This window comes from Oncorhynchus kisutch, linkage group LG8 (genome assembly GCF_002021735.2).
Source record: "Oncorhynchus kisutch isolate 150728-3 linkage group LG8, Okis_V2, whole genome shotgun sequence".
Taxonomy (NCBI): Eukaryota; Metazoa; Chordata; class Actinopteri; order Salmoniformes; family Salmonidae; genus Oncorhynchus; species Oncorhynchus kisutch.
In genome coordinates, this window is record NC_034181.2 from 70,088,340 (window position 1) to 70,107,879 (window position 19,540).

Below are 19,540 nucleotides of genomic sequence, written 5' to 3' on the forward strand. Positions count from 1 at the left end.
ACGTTGGACAGAATAACCTTTGCTGCCATGTCTACAAAATCAGTCGTGGACAAGCGGAGGAGTGAGATGATTGTGTGAAGCTGGGTAAATCACATGACATTCCTCTGCTAATGATGAAATGCAAGAAAAGCCCTAATGTAAATTGGATTGTTGAATGTTTATCGGTTTCTTTTCTGCACTTCTTTCCTAATGAAGATAACATGTCTTCTTGTTTGTACTTTTCAAGATGTTGGTCCTCTAATAGTGTCTGAACTGGTCATTCATGTTTTGTTCTTCCAATCCAACTGTTGGATACGTATGCCTTTTTTGACATTTGAAGGAAGTCACTCAATTTCATCATTAACAGAATAACATTCTTGATCAAAGACGTTGCATTGATAAACTGTAAATATTTTTACAGCCATTGATTTCCCTCTATTATAGCTGAATAAATGGTGTGGGCTTCCAACCTAAAAATATCCTTCAGAGAGCCACCCTCCACTTCAGATCTTCACGAGGGTGAGTACACAGGGCTTTCTGGGAATTTCTGCTAGTTTGGTTTCTGCTTATCACAAATTCCAAGGCAGAATCTGTTCACGGCGTTGGCTCTTCACACTGGAATAACACATAGGTAGACTACACAGAAGCTAAAGTATAACTTTAATGATGGACCTGAGGATACAATGAAGACCATAATGTTGCAATAACATGGAGGCGCATGGTACGTAACAGTGCAACATACTGAATTATACTCCACCTACTGTAGCATTGTAACTTGAGCCATAGTGTCACAAACATCAGGAGGGGAAAATGACATACTGTATGATAAAGAACATGTCTTCAGTTCTCTGAAAAACAATGCTGAAACCTCATCATGTTGTCCTCAGAGTCTGAGCTGGAGACAGAACTGTCCTCAGTGGATGCCTGATGGAACATTAATCAGCAATCTGAAAACATTAGCATTCATGGCTTACCAGTCACATGATAGCATACAATAGTACAGATGTAGCAATGCCGTAAATTCAGGTGTGCATTGACGGAATAATTATTTTAAGCCGCTGTAGCATCGTCTATAATCCATGATGTGTGTTATAGTAGAGTCAGTCAGCAAGAGCACTCTGCTTCAGTCAATATTGGCTAGTGTGGCCTTTAACCCACTCACCTTACACCACATTAAATAATGCATTTAGGCTTCAAATGAACCAAACAATCACCTGCTAATTATTATTTATTTTCAATATATAATTATAGGCCAGTTGAGTTGGGTATTGTGTGCAAACCTGAATTTTCATGAGAGCACCTCATTTTGTGAATTTGCCAATTATTAAATATAGCACAAAATAAATCAAACAGGCTTATGGAATAGGTATTCATTTGTACCATAACTCAAGAAAGGCAGTTAATAGCTTAGATAAATCCAGCAACGAATGGAGGAAGACTACAATAGTCAGTAACATCATAAGGGTTGTGTTCTGAAGCAATTGCAGAAGATAGGAAAATGTAATCCATCTCATTTTTCCAGGAATGCAGAGAGCAGCTTTCAAAGGGAAGCATTATACAACCATAGCATTATGAATCCTCATTTAGCCTGTCAGGTCAGTCATGATTTCAACATTTCCAGGTCAATTACTTAATAAGCATATCCAGTAAACAAGTAATTTGCACAACCGGCTAATTATCATCCAGCAAATAACCAATTAGCACATCGTGCTGATATTCATTATATGCACACACACAGTATATTGTCCAGTGAATCACCATTTGGTAAAAACACCGCTTTAGAATTTACACTGAATCAGCACCTTGATTCAGGGAGAGCGGGGATGTGTTTACGTAGGCATGTGGGTTGGGGTTTAAAAGCCATAAGATTTGCAGTCATTGGCTGAGGGGAGCGTCAGCTTTTGGGCCCCACCTGCTCCCGCTTCTCTGACTCGCTGTCCAGGATGGGGCTGAGGCCACGGACCCCTGCGTACGGCTGGTGGGAAACCCCATTCATGACCGAAAGGCCCCCACTGTCTATCGGGCAGATGTAGTCCGCCAAATTATCTGGGCTCCTCTTCCTCAGGTGACTGAAGTGGGTCAAACCAAGCTTCTTGGGCTGAAATAATACAGGAAGACAAGAGCTTAAGCTAGGGTCCTCTGTACACAATACGTATATTGAACAATAACTACTGTGGATTATTTCTAAAACTCTCAATAACAGCATATTAGGCAGATTTCATTACATGTACATAGTATTCACAGCACATTATACAGTAATCATGGGCCTTCTTCCATGGACACACGGCAGTCATACCCGGACTTTGGCAGCGGTAGTGAGGGGTGCATGGCCGGTGGCGTTGGCATACTCCCGTTTGTCCAGAGTGGCCTGCGTCCCCACCAGGGCAGTGAAGGCGGTGGCCAGGTGGCGGCGGAGCAGGGTCTTCTGAGGGGGGATGTTCAGCAGCATGGCCAGGGTCTCAGAGCTGAACCATGGTTCCAGAATCTAAAGTACAGGGGTAGAGGGGACAGGGCTGGAGCTCACTCAGGTAGGAACATTCTCCAGTCTTCTTCCAAAGTGTGTACCTGCAGATGCAGATGACTGCACACTTCAGAAAAGTTTGGGGAATTGGGACGCGTGCATGGTTCTGAGGTGCAGTCCACTCACAATGAGACCTCCATGGACCCCACTGCCCCGTAGGTTGGGTGCATACTCAGCCAGGTCCACTGCCCGAAGCCACTCCATTACACGATGGTTGGACCATTGGATCACTTCTGAGGGAGAGGGGTTCCTCTGACCAGGGGAGAGAGAAATGAGAGAGTTCCTCCACTGAGCAGTAAAATCTTATTAAACAAATATTAACTCATTTCTCATCCCTCATTCTAACTTTTCCTCTCGTCCATCTTGCCAACTTTTGCTTCTCCTCTCATTTCCCTCCTCAGGGTCCCTACCCTCTCACCTCCTCTCCAGGCCTGCGTCGGAGGCAGTGGGGGTTGAACTTGTTGACGTGGAGGACGTGGATAGCACACTTTATACCGAGGTGATGAAGCTGACTGGTCACCTTCAGGAAAAGCAGGTCATTCTGGGAAACAGTTTAGATACTGTAGTTCAGTAGGAAAGCTAGGGCATATTCACTGTAGTTCAGTAGGAAAGCTAGGGCATATTCACTGTAGTTCAGTAGGAAAGCTAGGGCATATTCACTGTAGTTCAGTAGGAAAGCTAGGGCATATTCACTGTAGTTCAGTAGGAAAGCTAGGGCATATTCACTGTAGTTCAGTAGGAAAGCTAGGGCATATTCACTGTAGTTCAGTAGGAAAGCTAGGGCATATTCACTGTAGTTCAGTAGGAAAGCTAGGGCATATTCACTGTGGTTCAGTAGGAAAGCTAGGGCATATTCACTGTGGTTCAGTAGGAAAGCTAGGGCATATTCACTGTAGTTCAGTAGGAAAGCTAGGGCATATTCACTGTGGTTCAGTAGGAAAGCTAGGGCATATTCACTGTGGTTCAGTAGGAAAGCTAGGGCATATTCACTGTGGTTCAGTAGGAAAGCTAGGGCATATTCACTGTAGTTCAGTAGGAAAGCTAGGGGATATTCACTGTGGTTCAGTAGGAAAGCTAGGGCATATTCACTGTGGTTCAGTAGGAAAGCTAGGGCATATTCACTGTAGTTCAGTAGGAAAGCTAGGGCATATTCACTGTGGTTCAGTAGGAAAGCTAGGGCATATTCACTGTAGTTCAGTAGGAAAGCTAGGGCATATTCACTGTAGTTCAGTAGGAAAGCTAGGGCATATTCACTGTGGTTCAGTAGGAAAGCTAGGGCATATTCACTGTAGTTCAGTAGGAAAGCTAGGGCATATTCACTGTAGTTCAGTAGGAAAGCTAGGGCATATTCACTGTGGTTCAGTAGGAAAGCTAGGGCATATTCACTGTAGTTCAGTAGGAAAGCTAGGGCATATTCACTGTAGTTCAGTAGGAAAGCTAGGGCATATTCACTGTAGTTCAGTAGGAAAGCTAGGGCATATTCACTGTAGTTCAGTAGGAAAGCTAGGGCATATTCACTGTATGGGAACACTTTTATACTAATTGTATATTAAAATGGTGATGATATCACATTAGCACGTTAACAGGATTCACTTTCAAAAATCTAATTGTTTAGCTTTACCACGGTGAGATACTGGAGCATCCTGCCATCCACTCGCCCCTCGTGGAACTGGTCCTTGTACTGAGGAAGGCCTATGTCATCCAACCATCCTGCATGTGACCAATCAGAGCTAACCATTTAACTTCGTTTTGAACAAGGAACATTTCCCAGCAAAATATCCTACAGACAATGCAGTTGACTCATTGTGCACCTCAAATACCACACTTCTGGCAATGTCTGAATATAGTAGATTTTAATAGTACAGCTTAAGTTGTAGACATACGTGTAACCCAAATGTGGTCTAGTTCAGAGGACTTTTCCAGGGCTTTAGTACTGAACCCCCTTAGAGCCAGCTGTAGTTTCTTCCTGTGTAGCGGGTGTTTGATACCCATTTCCTGTGGACACAGAAACATTTACATTAAAATAAGGTTCCCAAACACATGCAAGGTTTTACTGTGGTTTCCCAAAGCCAATCAATGACGGTTTCTAACTTCAGAACATGATCCTGATTCCTGCTGTGTTACATGTTCTCCAGAGAGTATTATGACAATGGAGTGTCCATATGGAATCCTGCTGAGACTGAAAAGTTCTGAGTGACTGACTTGACCTACTTGCTACCCTGAGGCTGTCCTAATATAGGCACCATAGAAGCAACAATTTTGTATGTTTTTAAGTTCATCACGGTAGAAACCCTCTCGCCCTCAATGACCTTCTCAAAGTCCTGTGGCCTTGCGGACAGGAGCGTCTGTCCGTTGTCGACCCACTGCCGGGTCAGGTTGACGTACTGGCCCAGACCATAGTCCTCCAGCCAACCACACACCTGCTCCCTGGTCCACTGGCTGAATGGTATGTTCATATCCCTGAGACAGAATTTGTGAGAGCAAGAGAGAATACTGATGGAAAACCTTGTTTTGCATCGGTCTACATGTATTGTATTTGGCCAACTCAACATCTATACTATGTGAACAGTATACCCTATATTGAAACAGGTGCAGTAGCAAACATATGTTACTCATTTCCGTAAAGTAGGCATATGTCGCAAGTCAATACTATACTGGAGACCTTTTTTTATTAAAATTACATATTTTATCAAAAAGCTTTTTTTGCAGAAATGTATTCTGGAACATGTGAACTTTCATGTTCCTTTAAAAACAAACTTGTATGCTGTCTGTAAATGAAAATGGATTTTGTTAAATTATGAGCCTAGTTGGTTTAACCATGGAAAAACAGTAAAGAGGGATAACTAGTCAGTTGTACAACTGAAATCAGTTTTCTGCATTTAACCCAACCACTCTGAAAGAGATGCAGAGGGCTGCCTTAAATCAACATCAACGCATTCAGCGCATCGGGATTTTTAAATTGTCAGCTCGGGGATTCGATCCAGCAACCTTTTGGATACTGGCCCAAAGTTACTACCCGCAAGGCTACCTGCCGCTAGCCATGATTGGCAGAGATAATGGTTGGGCTGGACATGGCGAGAGGAGCTCGGATTGGTCTGCCATGTAGCGCGCTTCTGTCTATAACATGAGCTGCAAAGTATGTTAAGATAATACTTTCTAAAGTGGCACTTAGTGAAAGATTTCACAAAGAACTGCAGTGTTGCTAAGGATCTTCAACTTTCTGGGAGGACAGTGTTTTGAAATCAGTGGAATGCCTGGTGGAAGCAGAGTATGATCGCTAAGGAGATGGAGAAAATGCAGGCTTTTGATTGCAAATGCCGAGGGAGTCAGAGAACACAGAAGGCTGTAGTATACATTTGTCTGGATTACATTGTCAAACTAAGGGCAACCATGGCATTTGTGACAAAGAGGGAGAAGCGTTTATACGGTACGAGAGTCTAGCTAGCTACATTTTCTGATATTATTATCTTCTAATTTTGTTAGAACGTCATTTTTCATTGCACGTTAAAGTGTACTGTTAACGCTAGCTGGCTGGCTAATATTACGTGTATGATCTGTGTTATAATGTTATTTGTATCTCAGAGCTATTTACATTGCTAGTTATAGACTAATGTTAGCTAGCTAGCTAACATTGAACCTAGCTAGTTTGTTAGCTTTAACTACCTGTAGATTCATGCTGAGTATTAATATTATGAGTTGGGATTATGGTTCATTGTTTACCAAGCTACATGTCTAAACGAAAGACTGCAAGTAACCGTTTCACTGTACCGTTTATACCTTTTAACAAGCTAGAAAACTAAGCAAAAACATTGTTTAGAAAGTTGCCTTTAGTTGCCTGGTTTGCTAGATTGATATATTAAATGCACAGATTTATTGGTGTTAAAATGCACCAGTTATGCTATTGTTACCTAATGTAAAAAAAACATTTCAAATGTTACTACATAAGACCAAAATCAGTCACATCTTGGGCACCCTTTATTTGGATAGTCCGGAATTTTTATCTGTAGATGCTCTACATATGGGCATACTATCAACAAGCCATCTGTTGATAAGCAACTGTTTGATACTGTAAGGTTAATAATAAGGTTTAGTGTAGGGGTTAAGGTTAGTAGAAATCGGTAGATGCTCTAAATTAAGTGTTACTACATTTTTTTTTCATGCCAATAATCTACTGGGGAATTATGTGGTGTCAAGGAGTCATCCCCCAAACCCAGTCTTACCGAACAGAGCTGACAGACTCAGGGGTCCGGGTCAATCTTGGCCCCGCTGTGGCACGCAGCCCCCCTCTCCTAAACTGGTTTGGTTCCAGGTCCTCCCCCTGCAGACCCCCTGACTGGGTCCGCCTGATCCTGGAAGAGAGGACAGTATTTGATTTCATAGACATACTGTAGATAATATACATGACTTGGGTGTCATTCACATCCCAAAGCTTGCAATTTTAGGTGAGGTACATATGCCTAATTTACTGTATATATATATATATATATATATTTTATTTAAAAAATATACCCACTCACTTTCCCCAGAGTTTTCTGATACTGTTATTGTTCTTCAGGTGCTCTGGAGAGCCAATAGTCTGTTGACCTGACTCCGCCCCTGATGACTGGGGTGAAAGGTCAGAGGATGAGGTGTCGTCCATTTTCTCTGTCTTTCCTATAAGAAGGGGGGAAAGAACAAATATTTTTTATTTTCTAGTTGTTTCAATCGGGCGTTTACATCTGTGCGAAGGTTCTGGTTTAGCTTTCATTAGAGTTGCTTTTGAAAATGAAAGAAATCAACTTGTTCAAAAAAGTAATTTCTTTCCAGGTCCGCAACACAAATAGCTGATGTTATCTTTGTGCAAGTAAGTTTCATACAGGCGGGGAACCTTCAGTCTTAATGATTGAATTCTGTTTATTGCCAATAGCCTGTGGAGAGATGAGTAGCACAAACATGTTAATTAACTCCTAGCTAGTGTCATGGACACTCTTACGTGTACATATCCCTGAAAGATAAGACACATGAATGGATTGGAAATTCCAAGTTGTATGCAGTCAACTTACACAGCACTGACACACACACTTACCCCACCAGACATGTCACCAGGGGTCTTTTCACAGTCCCCAGGTCCAGAACAAATTCAAGGAAACAGTATTATACAGAGCCATGAGTGCATGGAACTCCATTCCATCTTATATAGTGCAAGTGAACAGAAACCCTGGTTTTTAAAAATAACAAGTAAAGCAACACCTCACAGCACAATGTCTCTCCCCCATATGACCATCTTGTGTGTATGTACTGACATGTATGTGTAACTGATTGATCACACACACACACTTAAAAGCGTTAACATGTTTTATATGTAAATTGTAAAGTATTTTGTCTAATGTCTTTTTAGTTGTGTGTGTCAGACCCCAGTAAGACTCACTGATAGGCCCAATAGGGGATTGGTAGCTTTGCTTTCTCATGTTTGTATTGGAGGCCTTTGGCTCAAACCGACCACCCAACAGGAGTGAGAGCACATAGAAAGGCGCTCCAGCTGCTGGGCCTATGCCTGTTTATGTGCACAGCACAAAATCCCACCACTGCATCCATAATATGGCACCATTTAAAGCCGGGAGGCCAAAATAGATTCATTTTGTGGGAGGATCATACACTCATGGGCTTGATTTGCCACTCCAAAGCCCAGGGTGGAGTTGGGGTGAGTGTGGTCCGTGAGAGAGGGTGGGGTTGTGTGGACCTTGATCATTTAGAAAGAGAAGGTGGAATTGAGGTAAGCGACCTTTGCTCCGGCTGGGACCTCTCCATTATTAGCTTTGATCACAGTGCCACTAGCCACTGATCAGAGACCTGTGTATGTGCCCTGTCTCAAAGGGAGGACCAGGGCTTGATCTACCAGGGGCTTTGTGCTCTGTGGTGTAGAAGGGGCCAGAACTCAGCACATATGTTTTCTCAGAGCAGGTCTGTCCACCATATAAACACAAGACACAGGGAAACCTACAGTATATTCTGAGGTGAAGGTGTCTGAAGCACCTATGGACAGTGTGGGGGTGGGGTAGTGCTTCTTCAGACTTACTTGAGTCTCCGTCTTCACTCCCCTCTAGAGACCTCTGGCTCGGTGTCTCACTGCACTCTCCATTATGCTCTGGTAGGGAGGACTTCACCGGCAAGGTCTGGCACCTGTTATCTACAGGCCCATTCTGGAGAACAAACAGATCAATTAAATTAGACCAATAGAATGTTTCATTTTACTTTTAATTCCTAGATTTTTTTCTGTAAAATTCAGATTGACAAGACAAAACAATGTGGTCAGAAGTGTGACCCAAACACAAAGGGAACAGTAAGATATGAAAGTGAAGAGTTTTGTTCACAGTTATAATACCGCAGTAGACACTTCAGCCTCTACAGGAATCACCACTACATGCTAGAGGTAGGAAAGGTGAAGAACAGTCATTAGATGACAAGGAGTCAGTGGTGTGATACAGATTGGGGAGAAAAGTAATGCCCTTTCTAGTCAGATTTTCCTACTCTGGTCAGTAAATGTTAACAGGTAAAAATGTCTCCACTACCTTCGGTGAAGATCCATTCTGTAGGTTGTCCATACTGCTTGATAAAAGTCGGGGATGCGTCCTGATAAAAATACATTATCATCTGATCATTCCCAATGAAAAATATTGATTAGTGCAGTCAATTGTGTCCTTGTGTGTGCAGTCCCTTGTGTGTGCAGTCCCTTGTGTGTGCAGTCCCTTAAAAGGTGTTCCATTCCCCAGAGTCTCACCAGAGTTCTCTCCCCTTCTGGGTTGGCAGGTTGGACACAAGCTGGGGGGATGAACCGCTGAAGGACATCTGGACCAGAGTAGAGATGGAGATAAGGACAGGGAACAAGGAATATGACTGTAGCGCCACAGCCTCTAATTCAATAGAAGACTTGTGGGAAAATGAGACTTCTGAACCATATTGGGCAGGATCAATCATGTTTTAATCCAAAGGCACTTTCAACTTTCATATTATGCTGATACTGAAAACTGGAGTAATTGTCAGTGTATGCTTGGGGCTGAGAGAACAATGTGTTCCCCCATCTGAACATTCCCCTTCCTCTGACCCACCTCAGTCTTTGTGTTCTCAGGGAGTGCACTGGGAGGAACTGTCCTCATCACCACTCCATGCTCCTCTTCTTCGCTGCTGCTCGACAGAGTCCTCTCATTGGATACTGAGAGGATAGTGGGTGGAGCTATCAAAGAAAGTGTCATTGCTTTAAACCATCATGAGTAATGGAAATGTTCTGCTTTATTATACATTTGAATGTAAGGAATGTTTTACCCTTTGTGGCTTTTAAGAAATAAAATCAAAATCAATAACTAGAGTATGGGAAGGTTGTTACCTTGTCTTTGGGTCACAACATCTCTGAACTGTCTGCACTGGACTAAGAGCAGTGTGAGATCCTCAATATGCCGGTCCTGTAACAGGGAGATTAATCCATACAGTACCTTTCAAAAAGTATTCAGAGTATTTCTTCTCATTGTGTACTAGAAAGTGGTATTAAAATTGAATTGTCAATCTACACAAAACACCAAAGTGGGGAAAAAAAATGTAATAACTCAAATATTCAGCACCAAGAGTCAAAACATGTTAGTAACACCTTTAGCATCAATTACAGCCATGAGTCTTCTTGGGTAAGTCTAAGTGCTTTGCACAGCTGGATTGTGCAATATTTGCCTATTCTTTTTAAAATAACTATTGTCACTTCCTGTTTAACATGAAACGAGGAAGAGCTCTGTTGTGTTTTGAAATGTTTCCTGGTAGCTAGCTAACTTTTTAGTTTGGATCCCGCGACAGATTTGGCATCAGTTGCCAACTAAGGCCAGGTCTGAGGAGCCATCTACCTAGCGGGGTTGAGGGCAGACCGCGAAGCGGTTAGCCATTGTGGCTGGGACCGCAGATCGTCCCGAGTTTATGGCCGTCTAGATCTCTGCTGTTAGGTTCAATCGTCCCTGTGACCTGCCCTGTCTGGATCTTGCGAAGAGAAACAGCGTAACCTGTGTTGCTATAGCTACCATGACAAAGTTCTACAAGCAGTTGTTACAAGAAAATAGCTTTGTGTTTTGTCAAAATATGGGTGGATTCAAGTAACTGAAGAACAGTTTGCAGTTCTCCCAGTCAGCACGATGAGTAGAAACAGAATGGTAAGATGAAAGTCATTGAGAGAGAGGAAGGGTCGGGACAAGTCTCTGAATGTCCTTGAGTGGCCCAGCCAGAACTCGGACTTGAACCCGATCAAACATCTCTGGAGACTTGAAAATAACTGTGCATCGATGCTCCACATACAACCTGAGAGATTGAGAGGATCTGCAGTGAAGAATGGGAGAAAAGCCCCAAATACAGTTGTGCCAAGAATGTAGCGTCATACCCAAGAAGACTCAAAGCAATGTTTTTGCTTTGTCATTATGGGGTATTGTGTGTAGATTGGCGAGGTTAAAAACAATAAGCATTTTTAGAATAAGGCTGTAACATAACAATTTGGAAAAAGGAGTCTGTATACTTTCCAAATGCACTGTATATTCAGTCATATCCCTGTAATGCTTAGAGAAGAGCTTACGTCAAATGTTATTGAAGTGTTGGTTGCAGGTTCACTTAGCAAATCTCAAAAAAACGTTTCATTTGGGGTGTTGCTATAGCCCACCAAGTGCTAACAGTCAGTATCTAAATGTGTAAAAAGATTGATAGTGTGATGTAAAACAGAGGTCTACTTTCATGGAGTCCTGAATATTGACTGGGATTCATCACGCTTCACTGTAACCAGTGTTTTTAAATCTGGTTCAAGTTATTAATCAACCTACGAGGGTGTTTAAAAACACCAGAGGAACAAGATCCACATGTATCGATCACATTGTTAAATACTGTAGAACTTTCTTTTAAAGCTGTGTCCGTACCCATTGGATGCAGGGATCACACTATAGTGGCTATAGTCAGGACAGCCAACTTTTCAAAAGCTAATCCTGAAATAGTGTATAAGACATCATACAAAATATTTTGCTATGACTCTTACGTGGATGTTACATATTTGTTTGTCTGATGTGATTAATGAAAGGCGCAACCAAACGCTGCACTTGAATTTATGAAATTGCTTCTTCCAATTATTGATAAACATGCACCTGTTAAGAAAACAGACTGTTAGAACTGTTAAGGCTCCATGGATTGACGAGGAACTTAAACTGTATGGTTGAAAGAGAGGGCAAAAGGACTGGCCAATAAGTCGTCTACGCAGCTGACGTACTGCAAATTGTGACTAACCTCAAAAAGAAACTGCGTTATGAAGCCAAGGTCAATTATATAAATGGAAAAACTCAGATGGCTTATTCAAAGCCATTTAAATGTTGGCAATTATTTTAATGACTTTATTGGCAAAGTGGGCAAACTTTGGAAGGAAATGCCAAACAATGAGCCATCGCAGTCATGTATAAATCTATTGATTTTATTTTATTAATTTTGCAAAGCTTGTGTGGGAGAGGTGGAAAAATTGTTACCAATCAATGACAAACCTCCTGGCATTGACAACTTCGATGGAAAGCTACTGAGGACTATAGCCACTTCAAAGCGGTCAGGTCAACTGTGCCTAGAGGAAAGTCTTTGTCCTCAGGCTTGGAGGGAAGCCAAAAGTAGACTGCTCAAAAAAATAAGGGGAACACTAAAATAACACATCCTAGATCTGAATGAATTAAATATTTTTATTAAATACTTTCTTTACATAGTTGAATGTGCTGACAACAAAATCACAGAAATTGTCAATGGAAATCAAATTTATCAACCCATGGAGGTCTGGATTTGGAGTCACACTCAAAATTAAAGTGGAAAACCACACTACAGGCTGATCCAAATTTGATGTAATGTCCTTAAAACAAGTCAAAATGAGGCTCAGTAGTGTGTGTGGCCTCCACGTGCCTGTATGACCTCCCTACAACGCCTGGGCATGCTCCTGATGAGGTGGCGGATGGTCTCCTGAGGGATCTCCTCCCAGACCTGGACTAAAGCATCCGCCAACTCCTGGACAGTCTGTGGATGGAGCGAGACATATCCCAGATGTGCTCAATTGGATTCAGGTCTGGGGAACGGGCGGGCCAGTCCATAGCATCAATGCCTTCCTCTTGCAGGAACTGCTGACACACTCTAGCATTGTCTTGCAAGGAACACAGGGCCAACCGCACCAGCATATGGTCTCACAAGGGGTCTGAGGATCTCATCTCTGGCGAGCACATGAAGGGCTGTGCGGCCCCCCAAAGAAATGCCACCCCACACCATGACTGACCTACCGCCAAACCGGTCATGCTGGAGGATGTTGCAGGCAGCAGAATGTTCTCCACGTCACGTGCTCAGTGTGAACCTGCTTTCATCTGTGAAGAGCACAGGGTGCCAGTGGCGAATATGCCAATCTTGGTGTTCTCTGGCAAATGCCAAACGTCCTGCACAGTGTTGGGCTGTAAGTACAACCCCCACCTGTGGACGTCAGGCCCTCATACCACCCGCTGGAGGTCATTTTGCAGGGCTCAGGCAGTGCTCCTCCTTGCACAACAGCGGAGGTAGCGGTCCTGCTGCTGGGTTGTTGCCCTCCTACGGCCTCCTCCACGTCTCCTGATGTACTGGCCTGTCTCCTGGTAGCACCTCCATGCTCTGGACACTACGCTGACAGACACAGCAAACCTTCTTGCCACAGCTCGCATTGATGTGCCATCCTGGATGAGCTGCACTACCTGAGCCACTTGTGTGGGTTGTAGACTCAGTCTCATGCTACCACTAGAGTGAAAGCACCGCCAGCATTCAAAAGTGACCAAAACGTCAGCCAGAAAGCATAGGAACTGAGAAGTGGTCTGTGGTCACCACCTGCAGAACCACTCCTTTATTGGGGGCGTCTTGCTAATTGCCTATAATTTCCACCTGTTGTCTATTCCATTTGCACAACAGCATGTGAAATGTATTGTCAATCAGTGTTGCTTCCTAAGTGGACAGTTTGATTTCACAGAAGAGGGATTGACTTGAAGTTGCATTGTGTTGTTTAAGTGTTCCCTTTATTTTTTGGAGCAGTGTATTTCTGCTACCCAAGAGTGGTAAAGCAGCCTTTACTAGTCCTAATAGCACACCTATAAGCTTGCTGTCAGTTCTTAGCAAATGGTTGGAGGAAACAAACAAAAAAGTTGACCAAATACAATGCTATTTCTCTAAACAAATGAAGACTTAACATGCTTATAGAGAAGGGCAATCAACATATACTGACAAATTACTGATGATTAGTTGAAAGAAATGGATAAGAATATTGTGGGAGCTGTACTGTTCAGTATAGCCTTTGATATTGACCATAACCAGTTGAGAAATATTAGCTCAGCTCTGATTCCATGACATGGCAAACTAATTGAACTCAGAAAAGCTACCATTAAAAACTCTACATTTTTGACAAAGTGTGGTGTACTACAGGGCAGATCTCTAGGCACTCTACTATTTTTACCAATGAACTGCAACGACACCCAAGTGTCCATGTATGCTTATGATTCAACCATATATATATGCATCAGAAATCACAGCTAATGAAGTCAATGATGTGATGTGGCCAAAACAACACACAGGAACTCAAGTCCTTCTGTTCACCTGATTTAGAATTCCTCACAATCAAATGTAGACCGCATTATCTACCAAGGGAATTCTCTTCGATTATAATCACAGCCGTATATCCCCCCCCCCCCCCAAGCAGACACATCGATGGCTCTGAACGAACTTTATTTGACTCTTTGCAAACTGGAATCCATATATCCGGAGGCTGCATTCATTGTAGCTGGGGATTTTAACAAGGCTAATCTGAAAACAAGTCTCCCTAAATTTTATCAGCATATCGATTGCACAACCAGGGCGGGAAAAACCTTGGATCATTGCTATTCCAACTTCCGCGACACATATAAGGCCCTGCCCCGCCCTCCTTTCGGAAAAGCTGACCACGACTCCATTTTGTTGATCCCTGCCTACAGACAGAAACTAAAACAAGAAGCTCCCGCGCTGAGGTCTGTTCAATGCTGGTCCGACCAATCTGATTCCACACTCCAAGACTGCTTCCATCACGTGGACTGGGATATGTTCCGTATTGCGTCAGACGACAACATTGACGAATACGCTGATCCGGTGTGCGAGTTCATTAGAACGTGCGTTGAAGATGTCGTTCCCATAGCAACGATTAAATCATTCCCAAACCAGAAACCGTGGATTGATGGCAGCATTCGCGTGAAACTGAAAGCGTGAACCACTGCTTTTAATCAGGGCAAGGTGACTGGAAACATGACTGAATACAAACAGTGTAACTATTCCCTCCACAAGGCAATCAAACAAGCTAAGCGTCAGTATAGAGACAAAGTAGAATCTCAATTCAACGGCTCAGACACAAGAGGTATGTGGCAGGGTCTACAGTCAATCACGTATTACAAAAAGAAAACCAGCACTGTCACAGACCAGGATGTCTTACTCCCAGGCAGACTAAATAACTTTTTTGCCCGCTTTGAGGACAATACAGTGCCACTGACACTGCCCGCAACTAAAACATGCGGACTCTCCTTCACTGCAGCCGACGTGAGGAAAACATTTATACGCGTCAACCCTCGCAAGGCTGCAGGCCCAGACGGCATCCCCAGCCGCGCCCTCAGAGCATGCGCAGACCAGCTGGCTGGTGTGTTTACGGACATATTCAATCAATCCCTATACCAGTCTGTTGTTCCCACATGCTTCAAGAGGGCCACCATTGTTCCTGTTCCAAAGAAAGCTAAGGTAACTGAGCTAAACGACTACCGCCCCGTAGCACTCACTTCCGTCATCATGAAGTGCTTTGAGAGACTAGTCAAGGACCATATCACCTCCACCCTACCTGACACCCTAGACCCACTCCAATTTGCTTACCGCCCAAATAGGTCCACAGACGATGCAATCTCAACCACACTGCCCTAACCCATCTGGACAAGAGGAATACCTATGTGAGAATGCTGTTCGACTACAGCTCGGCATTTAACACCATAGTGCCCTCCAAGCTTGTCATCAAGCTCGAGACCCTGGGTCTCGACCCCGCCCTGTGCAACTGGGTACTGGACTTCCTGACGGGCCGCCCCCAGGTGGTGAGGGTAGGCAACATCTCCACCCCGCTGATTCTCAACACTGGGGCCCCACATGGGTGCGTTCTGAGCCCTCTCCTGTACTCCCTGTTCACCCAGGACTGCGTGGCCACGCACGCCTCCAACTCAATCATCAAGTTTGCGGACGACACAACAGTGGTAGGCTTGATTACCAACAACGACGAGACGGCCTACAGGGAGGAGGTGAGGGCCCTCGGAGTGTGGTGTCAAGAAAATTACCTCACTCAACGTCAACAAAACTAAGGAGATGATTGTGGACTTCAGGAAACAGCAGAGGGAACACCCCCCTATCCACATCGATGGAACAGTAGTGGAGAGGGTAGTAAGTTAAGTTCCTCGGCGTACACGTCACAGACAAACTAAATTGGTCCACCCACACAGACAGCATCGTGAAGAAGGCGCAGCAGCGCCTCTTCAACCTCAGGAGGCTGAAGAAATTCGGCTTGTCACCAAAAGCACAAACTTTTACAGATGCACAATCGAGAGCATCCTGTCGGGCTGTATCACCGCCTGGTACGGCAACTGCTCCGCCCACAACCGTAAGGCTCTCCAGAGGGTAGTGAGGTCTGCACAACGCATCACCGGGGGCAAACTACCTGCCCTCCAGGACACCTACACCACCCGATGTCACAGGAAGGCCATAAAGATCATCAAGGACAGCAACCACCCGAGCCACTGCCTGTTCACCCCGCTATCATCCAGAAGGCGAGGTCAGTACAGGTGCATCAAAGCTGGGACCGAGAGACTGAAAAACAGCTTCTATCTCAAGGCCATCTGACTGTTAAACATCCACCACTAACATTGAGTGGCTGCTGCCAACACACTGACTCAACTCCAGCCACTTTAATAATGGGAATTGATGTAAAATATATCACTAGCCACTTTAAACAATGCTACCTAATATAATGTTTACATACCCTACATTATTCATCTCATATGTATACGTATATACACTGTACTCTATCATCTACTGCATCCTTATGTAATACATGTATCACTAGGCACTTTAACTATGCCACTTTGTTTACATACTCATCTCATATGTATATACTGCACTCAATACCATCTACTGTATCTTGCCTATGCCGCCCTGTACCATCACTCATTCATATATCTTTATGTACATATTCTTTATCCCCTTACACTTGTGTCTATAAGGTAGTAGTTTTGGAATTGTTAGCTAGATTACTTGTTGGTTATTACTGCATTGTCGGAACTAGAAGCACAAGCATTTCGCTACTCTCGCACTAACATCTGCTAACCATGTGTATGTGACAAATAACATTTGATTTGTTTTGAAAAGGGTGGCCGGTAATAAACTGGTCCTGAACAGCTAGAACCAAGCACATTTTTTTGTTGTTTTTTTTTGTTCCAAAAACAATCACCAATGGCCTCATGGTAATATCGCTGAGCAGTGTCATTCCTGTCCTGCAGCTCAGTAGGACTCTGATGTGTCTGGGTGGTTTAATAATCAACCAGATCATGCTTGAAAGACTTTCATTGTCAGATTGGTTGTTACCCATCACTACCCTTTGGGTCTTTTTCTTGAAATTCAACACTTGATTGAGGGACCTTAAATGTGTGTATGGGGGACAGAGAAAGCATTAGGGATTGACTGGATTTTTGAATGACTATTATTTCAGTGCAAGTCCAGGTAATTTGTGATATGTTAAGCCATATTTTACTCCTGAACTAATTTAGGCTTAGCTAAACAAAAGGGGATGAATACTATTCAAGTCAGTTATGTTTTTTTTGTTTTTTTTACTCTAGATTGTTGACAATTTTAATCCCACTAAAAACAAACATTGAAATAATCCAAAGGGTCTGAATACTTTAGCAAGGCACTGTAATTGGTTTTCTCCATATGCTTTTAACATAAGAGTTGAGAAATGTGGTGTGACATGGGCACAGCTGGAAATCAGTAGTGGTAACGGAGTACGTGCATGTGTTTTGAAGTGGTGCCAGTGCCCATGGCCTGGTCTAGTTTCTCTTAATGGACCAAACTCCAAAATTAGGTCTGGCATATCCAAGACTCATTAATTGTGGCTTTGCCTAAAACAGATGGCTGCGGAGAGAGCGAGAACGCATGAGGCCTATTTGTTCAAAGATACCACCCGTGGGTGCAACTAAGAGTACAAAAGCTGTGCTGTAAACTGCGGTGCTACGGATGTGGTGACGTACGCCATCAGCCTTCCAGCAGCTCCTGCCATTCTAACAGTGATGGTCGTGCTGTGTATACCTACATTGCTTAATGTATACAACTGCACCTAACTGTATACACTGTACAAAGCAATGGAATCAGTCAGTTCAATGTTTCATTTTGTGACATATAGCAAATGATCTCACTACTGGACCAAGAGAGACAAACATGCATTAGTAGTAACCTTTGACAGACACCTACTCACCTTTTCATCATTGGCAACCAGCAGCGTCTCCATCCCCGTCTTTAACCTTTGGAGCTCCTGGTCTGTAGAAAGGAGTCATACTGTAGTTGCCATCATGTACCATAATATGACAATGTATTTGCAATCTTTCATTTTCTACCCCATTTATGCATATAGTTTTGTAAAATCGATGGAGCAGAGCTTTTCGCAGATGGAAAACATCTCACCTAGCCAGGGAAAAAGCAACAATATGAGCTAGGGGTCCATACAATAAAGCAGAAATTAAGTAGAGAAAGTTGACAGGCAGCCATAGGCAATGGAAAAGATTCTGAAAATGAAACTTACTCACTTAAACATACTTCTAGTAGCAAGAGCATGATGACATATCAAGGCTGTTACTGGACACCAGTTGGCTGACATTCACAGATCAAGAGTCCCTTCCCAGTGGAAATTCTGTATTCTGATCAGGGATTCAATAATCTACTCAGCTGAAGAACATGAGCTCATAAAATGTTACCAGACCGAGGAAGCCAAGATCCATTCCTGGGTTTGATTTTCTTGGAGCCCCACAACAGGGTATGAACGAGTGAATTCATGTAAGGGACAAGATGTTGAAACAGTGTTTTAAAGTTGTTAAAAAGTGTTAAGGCTTGTGCTTATTGTTGAGCCTTCTCCTGTACATATCCTCCAACAGTGGAAATGCAAGGTGGAGAGAGAACAATTGTTAGCACCACTCACGCACAGTCGCAGCATGTTATTGATCCATGACCGACAAAAACCTATTGGCTAGTCACCAACAAAGGACATACAACCCCTTCATTACAGAATAACAAACCCTGAATACAGTTTTGAAGTGCTTACCTCTCTGGGAGGTCTCAGCGGACAGTGGTCTGGCCAGGAGCTGTGCGTGCAGGCTGTCTATCTCTGCATTCTTACTGAGCAGGAGCTGCTGGAGGTCTGATATCTGTGCCTGTGTGGGATAGGGGAACAGGGTAAGATCAGGAGCATGCATAAGTTAAAAACACATACTCATAGAAAGACAAAGTCATCACTCATAACAAAAACCTCCACATAAAACTGTTGGAGACTAAGTTTATTGTGGCGTAAACTGTTTAGCAGATGTAATAGTAGGTGCAGAAAAATGCACCTGAAGCAGATATTTACATGATTTGGCTTGTTCATCTTTCCAGAGCAGGCTATATGTTTCACATAGGGCACACTGATGTTCACAGTAACGCAACATGACCATGTATAGCGTTCAAGAAAAGGAGAAATTGAGGGGTAGAGAGAGCCAGCGAGGTATGGCAATGGGGTGTGTTAACCAAGGTATTGTAATACCGCCAAGAGACAAGGACCTAACCACCATTTAAATCCATTTCTACGAAGAAAATGGCCTGCAGATTTGTTCAGAAAATAGCCTTTTGTGAATGACTTGTCTGACTTATCTAACTGGCAGAAAAGCAGATTGGACATAGTTTAGGAAAGCTGTAGATAGCAGAGGAATCTGGGCACTACTAGTACAG

General features: G+C 43.3%; 1 protein-coding gene across 6 annotated transcripts in view; it reads right to left on the reverse strand.

Moving 5' to 3' along the window:
• Positions 1-620: 620 nt before the first annotated feature.
• LOC109882514 (liprin-beta-2) overlaps positions 621-19,540 on the reverse strand; it is a 29,290-nt gene continuing 10,370 nt past the window's right edge. For all 6 annotated transcript variants that reach the window (XM_020474625.2, XM_031831050.1, XM_031831049.1 and 3 more), the window contains 16 exons: positions 18,879-18,987; positions 18,039-18,100; positions 9,861-9,936; positions 9,586-9,710; positions 9,258-9,325; positions 9,049-9,109; positions 8,556-8,679; positions 7,018-7,153; positions 6,721-6,849; positions 4,810-4,960; positions 4,384-4,495; positions 4,122-4,210; positions 2,919-3,041; positions 2,627-2,752; positions 2,276-2,464; positions 621-2,077 (listed from right to left, as the gene is read on the reverse strand). In XM_020474625.2, coding sequence (XP_020330214.1) covers positions 1,874-2,077; positions 2,276-2,464; positions 2,627-2,752; positions 2,919-3,041; positions 4,122-4,210; positions 4,384-4,495; positions 4,810-4,960; positions 6,721-6,849; positions 7,018-7,153; positions 8,556-8,679; positions 9,049-9,109; positions 9,258-9,325; positions 9,586-9,710; positions 9,861-9,936; positions 18,039-18,100; positions 18,879-18,987 — 1,884 coding nt within the window. In that variant the 3' untranslated portion in view covers positions 621-1,873. The remainder of the gene's footprint in view (positions 2,078-2,275; positions 2,465-2,626; positions 2,753-2,918; positions 3,042-4,121; positions 4,211-4,383; positions 4,496-4,809; positions 4,961-6,720; positions 6,850-7,017; positions 7,154-8,555; positions 8,680-9,048; positions 9,110-9,257; positions 9,326-9,585; positions 9,711-9,860; positions 9,937-18,038; positions 18,101-18,878; positions 18,988-19,540) is intronic.